The sequence below is a fragment of the Galleria mellonella genome, unplaced genomic scaffold (genome assembly GCF_026898425.1).
Source record: "Galleria mellonella isolate WM207_F2 unplaced genomic scaffold, CSIRO_AGI_GalMel_v1 utg132, whole genome shotgun sequence".
Classification (NCBI taxonomy): Eukaryota; Metazoa; Arthropoda; class Insecta; order Lepidoptera; family Pyralidae; genus Galleria; species Galleria mellonella.
Window position 1 is genome coordinate 1658269 of NW_026441989.1, and position 6635 is coordinate 1664903.

Below are 6635 nucleotides of genomic sequence, written 5' to 3' on the forward strand. Positions count from 1 at the left end.
TTTATTAGATCGCTGCTCGGAGCTTAGTGTAAACCATTTGAAAACTAAACTGCGAAAACTTCGCATTTTAGTGGTGGTTAAATTTCCAGTGTTGGCAGTCATACACATACTAATGGTAGCAGCATTAAACAAAATAATTCTAATCAATTAGCCAAATTTAAATAAATAAATAAATTAGCCAGTGATATGCATTTCCGCAAGTTAACACCTAGTTCAGTAAAATATTTATATTATGTGTATTTGTTTGTATTTTGTTTGATTGTGTATTTATTTTTCTATTTATTTTATTAATAGTTGTACCGCTATTGTAAGTTTAGCCATTTAATTAGAATAAGAATTAAAGTTTTCGTTCGGTTCAGAAATTTATTAGAAACATTCAAATCTTTAGTTCAAATCTAAAATATTAATGACATAATATAATGTAATAAATATCAAACGCAAGATACGTTTAACTGCTTACCATTACATGGGCCGTATGCTTATTTGTCTCCTCAGTGGTATATAAAAAGTGTATATATAAAAAAAATCTTATTTCAATTGAAAATTATTTTAATTTATCCTATCTACATATATGATGATATACCAAATAATATATATGACAAACAGACGTGCAAGTGGAGGCATTCATAGGAAGTTTATTGTGTGGAACCAGCGGAAAGAGTAGGGTATCACCTATTGTTATTGGGTTCATTGTAATTGTCCCCCTAAAGTAAATGAAACTTTGTGAAGTAGGGCATACCATTGTATATATTAGTGATGAACTTTGATTCCTCAATAATAACCCGTAGGTGTAATTATATTTATTTTTCATATATGACTGCCGGTTTAAAATACGGACTTTGTTCAGACAATTAATAAGAAGGTCGTGAGTTCTAATCCGGCTATTAAAAGATTTTGTCATTGTAAATTTCTAACTTTCCGGAGACGAGTACTACTAATAGAGAGTCCTTCATTCGATTAAATTGGTTCGGTTCTAATAAAAAAGATAAAAAAAGATGCAATCAAAATGAAATCATGTTTATGATCGCGTAAGATTTGAATTTTGTCTTCAATTAGATACTTAGCAATGAGATGACAGATTTAACTACATATAGAGTCCAAGCTACATGTAAGCGATCTTCTGTAAGTATTCCTCACATTATGTGCGTAGCTTCCTCGATCGCATCATAATGCAGCTGAGTAAAGCGTTAAAATAGTGCACAAATATCATACCGTTGGTAGGACAGATTATGCTATTATGTAGAAGTACAGATTCATGTAAGGTATTCTTTATACTCGTAATATGTGTACCTTTTTAAAAGGTCGACAACTTATATACGACCCATCTGGTGTTTTCAGTATCTATCTTAGATTGTATAGATAGAGCATCGAATCTTAAAAACAGATTAAACTTTTGTCAGCTAATTGTAAATTTTTCTGACTCGTTTTTTTAACAGTGTTCTATATACTTACGCATAAAATGTACTTTGACGTGTTATTTAATAAATAGAGTGAGTGTTTACGCATTAAAAGATGCAGAAATTATAAGACAAAATAAATATAGAAGTTATAAAGGTATCATTTATAACTATTTATCACGCAAAACTGCATGAAAAAGTTGATCCGTTTTTCTCGAAGCATTTCTATGGAGACGCTCTATCTATATAACCTAAGGTATGAGCTACGGTAATCATTTACCACCAGGTGAGACCCATCCTCGTATGTTACTCTTTCATCTAGAAATAGTGAAGGTATAGTGGTACTGACCGTGTGATGTGAGACGCGAGTTGATACGTGATGTGATGGCACGCGCCACCTCCGTGGAGTCTGGTGCGCGCTGCTGGTGCACGCGGAGTCGTTCGAACAGACAGTCTGCTGTCGTTTCGTCCGCCATGCGACACGCTGCACATTTACAATTTAAGATGTTCAAATCATACAGTATAATCATGAGTGTAAAAAGTGCAACAGTACCTATATGAGGTGATGGGATTGCTAGCAATATATTCCGTTAGTTACTATAGGTTGACCTCTGCTTCCCCATGTAAAACATTGTAGTTTATTCCTTGTGAATTCGTCACGATGGGCTAACGGATTTGACTTTATCTTAACCGGCGTTAAGATAAAGGGCGGCGGTAGTCACTTACCATCAGGTGAGCCGCATGCTCGTTTGCCCCCTGTGTTGTAAAAAAAAAAAAAACCTATTATTCCTCATTGGTGTCTGCCAGCGTATAATGATGGTGCACGCGAGGTTACCATTCAATTATCATCCATCGAATACAGTATCTATACCATTTACGAAGCAAGTCACTGTTCCAATAGAACTTACTAAAAATGTAAATATGAATTTTCTTGACCATAAGACAGTCTGCTGATATTTATTAGTAGTATAAATCGAAATTCGGTAAATTTCTTGAATGACTCGTTACTAATTTCGCTTTTTATTCGCATAAAAATTGGTTACTTTTTAATTTAGTTCGACTAAAACTAACTATACGTATAAGTTGGGAATCGTAGTTAATTTCGAAGTATAATTAGAGATCAATATGCGTAATAAAAACATAAATCGTTTACTTATTTGTTGTTGTTAAAAGACCTAGTAAAAATACTTTTACATACTTGTAGATATATTTAAATATATCATGTAGGAGATATTATTGATTATTAACGTAATAAATCTACAACTTGAACATTTTCTCTTATTTCATCTGCTCTTTTTTTTTAATAGTAAACGCTAATTTTAATATTTATTTTAAAGTAAAAGAAATTATATATATATATATATATATATATATATATATATATATATATATATATATATATATATATATATATATATATATATATTTAAGACCTTTCTATTTTTAAAACTGTAATTGTAGAGGAATATTTTAGTTATTTGCGAAAAACATCACATCCAAATTTTATGGCATTATAAGTAATTACGTTATGTAGTAGTAATTTAAGTTAAGAAATAATACAGACATACATAATGTGTCAACTAGTATTGATAACAATATATTCTGTTGTTATATGGTAAGCTATTATTAAGCAGACTTCATTGTTTGTAAGACAGAAACAGAGGCTGGATATATGCACAAAGTGGCAAAATGAGTTAATATGGTTATTCATTTTAAAGGACGGCAAATGTGTATTGGAATGTATGTCTCCAGTGAGTGGCAAAATTCATTGAACAGTGTAGCAATACAAATATTGATAAAAACAACAACATCGCCTAAAGAGTGGACGATCGAACAAAATCGAATAATGCATTACAAGTTAGCAGCTAAAAACATAACAAAACGTATTTTTGTAAATGTTGGCAGTCATTAGAGATTTATTTTCTATTTTTTTGTTGCTAGGAGTATAAATTAATATACTAATTTGTCGCATATATACATATAAAAATATACATATAAAAAGCATAAACATGTAATGTTTTGTACACAAATAAACTAGTAAATATCATTAATATAATTATAGGAGCTATGTAAAATGAAGACCCTGTTATGTAAAAAACAGTGTTCGTGATTTTGAAAATAATATTGTGGATATGACTTTGAAATAAGATTAGAAATAAGGAAATTAGTATTCGAGAATGTAGGCCAAAACATAACAACGTGTTCGCATTGACATAAACCACAAGATGTGTGATGGATGTTTGTTTGAAAATAGTGGAAGTTTATGGTCACACAAAATGATCACATTGGACGTACGTGTGTGAGTGCGGTGTGTTGCCCCTTCTTGATTGAATGGCTGTATTTGGAGTAAACAGTGAGTACTGTTGAGTGCGATCAAGTCGCGACACAACGCCCGCGGCGTCCGTAACCCGACTGAGTCCCGCGTCGCACTGAAAGGAAAATCGACGGCGAGCGGGGCGGGCGCCGCGCCGCGTCGGGAAAACGTCTCCCGAATACTCATTGATAAAAATTCTACGCTGGGAGACTAGGACTACAGACAGTTGTGAAAAAGATTGTAAATAAGAGGTCATTCTAAAAATAATGGTGATGCTACGTTATGCTTTGTGGTTTTCATACTTTTTTGTTTAAAAATGATGTTGGTAAATAAATAAAATCCTTTCTGGAGGAGCTTTGTAAATTTTAGTAATAAATATAAGTATATTGATTGGATAGCTTCGTGAAACTGATTGCACCGATCTAATATTGTTAGCTTCATAAGTATTTAATTGTAAGCAAATTCTACTTACATTTTCTTTTCGGTTTACTTATTTCTTGTGTTTGCGCCGAGGAGTCGGTTGCTAAAATGAAATAGAAAGATTTTTATTAGTTACAAATATGCATAATAATCAAAAGTATAAGTTATTCTAGCGAAAGTGGGATATACTATTAAAATCAATTTATATGCAAAGATTAGAGTTGTCACTTCCGAATAAAACAAATAGCGAAATAATCTTTATGTATTAATGAATTTTACGAACAGATTAACACTTCAAGTTTAAGTAAAAGTTTATCAATAAATTAATAGGAAACCAGTTTGATATTTTGTAGACATCATACAGTCAAGGTTTGTCGCATGATGATGACTAACATGCATATTATTTGGTTTAATTATATTAGTAGTCAATGAATGATTAATTAATTTTTAACACGAAAAAGTGAAAAACTTCTAGTATAAATTATGGTATACCTACTTAATCTCAATATGGATTTAGTTTTAAAACATCAATCAATTATATACTTTACACTGTATTTTTTGAATTTATCATATGCAGCGTTAATTGTTACCATGACTTTGTAAAATGTACATTTGAAGTGTCGTGATATAACCGTTCGCTGAGTTACACAATATATTTACGGAATTCGAATTGACTTGAATTCGGGATATGATAAATTTCTTAGTCTGACAAAGATAAACTCTTCATCTGATTCAGTGTCCAGTGCTGCTTACTCTTTCTCTCAGTCATTCCCTCTATTTATTTTATTTATTTATTTATTTAGGTTTACCAACAATTGTTTCCACAAATAATGTAAATATATATACAATTATGAAGCTTAGAACTAAGTGTAACAATTTTTTATAGGCAAACACAGCATATATTGATACACGTATAGTAATAAGTTCCCTCTATCCAAATATATGAAAGAGATTGCTTAGCAATAAGACTGTCTCCTGTACTTTATGCCTGTTCAGTATCTATTAATAATTTATATAAAATAGGCGTTATAAAGCGCTAAATAAATAGATCTTTAGTATATTTTATTATGGGTGAAAAATATGAAATCAAAATGTATTTATAACTGAAAATTAAAGATTTTATTGGTAGCAAACGAGATGTTCGTCTAGCTGATGGGAATTGGCTAACCTAACCTAACGAAAAGGCTAAACAATAAACACTTGTAAACTTTACACATGCCTATAAAATTTAAGGGGTATTTTGGTGACAATGGGACCATCTTAAGAGTTTTTGGAATAACAATAAAAAAAAATTGTTTCGGAATTAAAGAAGAAAAATAGTAGCCATACATAAAAATATATAGTTGAACATAAAGCCTGCTTTTTTTACCCGGTTAGAAATACACAATTGTCAAAATCGCATCCAATTTAGTGCAGTAGTCTTTCCGTGATATCAGAAAGATGATACGAGTGCGTTGCTGATTTTTAATTCCCATTTATTTTGTTAATGATAAAGTTAAAAGAATGGTACTTACTCAGGTACCACTTTTTTTAAAAGCTTAATATAATTAATATTATTTTTATCATATGAAATATTATTTTTACTACGTTTTAAAGTTTAAAGAAATCGTGACTTGATTCATCTTTTTTTATGTCCAAGCGAAAAACTATCGATCAATAATCTTAACAAAATTAGCATGAAATGAACATATAAACAGTATAAGTAATATGCACCTAAAATGTAGTCGAATTGAAGGAGATTCACTTCTTGTTGGAGTCTATAGAATATATGTATGTAAAATTAGCTGATCGGTAGACATAAATATTACAAAATATACCATGGGTGTCCATAGTATATTGGACTAAATTTGTAATTTTGTAAATTTTGAATAATAAATCTGTATCTGTATATTTTATGATGATAGTGCATATATATATGCATACATAGTGATATTCATGTATATTGTATGTATATTCATGTATATAGGCGACGGTTACATTTAAATAATTGCTAATTGCACATTTCTCCAGGCTGAGAGTATTTTTATAAAAGTTAATTTTTTATTTAATAAATGATTATTTTATATTTTATTAATATTATAATTATTTGCAATGCTAAGTGTTTTAGACATATTATATATATCTATATAATTCCGTAAGGCAAGTACTCGTATACTAAATGACTTGGATTATATCAATGATTTGTTAAAATGTCATCGCGTTGTATACTAATACTATATTTAGTTTTTCCTTCTCTATTCTACTATACATAGTACAAAAGGCGATCTTCTCGCTAAAGCTATCTCTTCCAGACTAACTTTTGGGTAGAGGAGTAGTAATTATTCTTAAAGTTGTGCAATAAAGAGTTAATTTGTAAAAAGAATTGTGTGTGCACCTATTAAAAACTCAAGTTACCTCGCACGCTTACCTGACATTTCTTATTCATTACAAAATGTTTTTAATATCAATAACGTTGGAAATATTTTCTTCATAGTAACAATTGAGGAGTTTTATTTTTAATTTAA

The 6635-nt window shown here is 30.3% G+C and overlaps 1 protein-coding gene across 7 annotated transcripts in view; it reads right to left on the minus strand.

The window, feature by feature from the left end:
* The window catches only part of LOC113518222 (cytosolic carboxypeptidase 1-like), a 73626-nt gene extending 66991 nt beyond the window's left edge, over positions 1 to 6635 (minus strand). For 4 of the 7 annotated variants that reach the window (XR_003402278.3, XM_026903030.3, XM_026903029.3 and 1 more), the window contains exons 1-2: positions 3693 to 3912; positions 1747 to 1881 (exon numbers count right to left, since the gene is read on the minus strand). Coding sequence is in view for 5 of the 7 variants with exons in the window: in XM_026903030.3 (XP_026758831.3) it covers positions 1747 to 1881; positions 3693 to 3897 (340 nt within the window). In the remaining 2 variants the exon portion in view is untranslated. Of the gene's footprint in view, positions 1 to 739; positions 852 to 1746; positions 1882 to 3692; positions 3913 to 4183; positions 4235 to 6538 lie in introns of those variants that run through there. The other 3 variants (XM_031913096.2, XM_031913098.2, XM_031913097.2) reach the window with 3 other exon arrangements.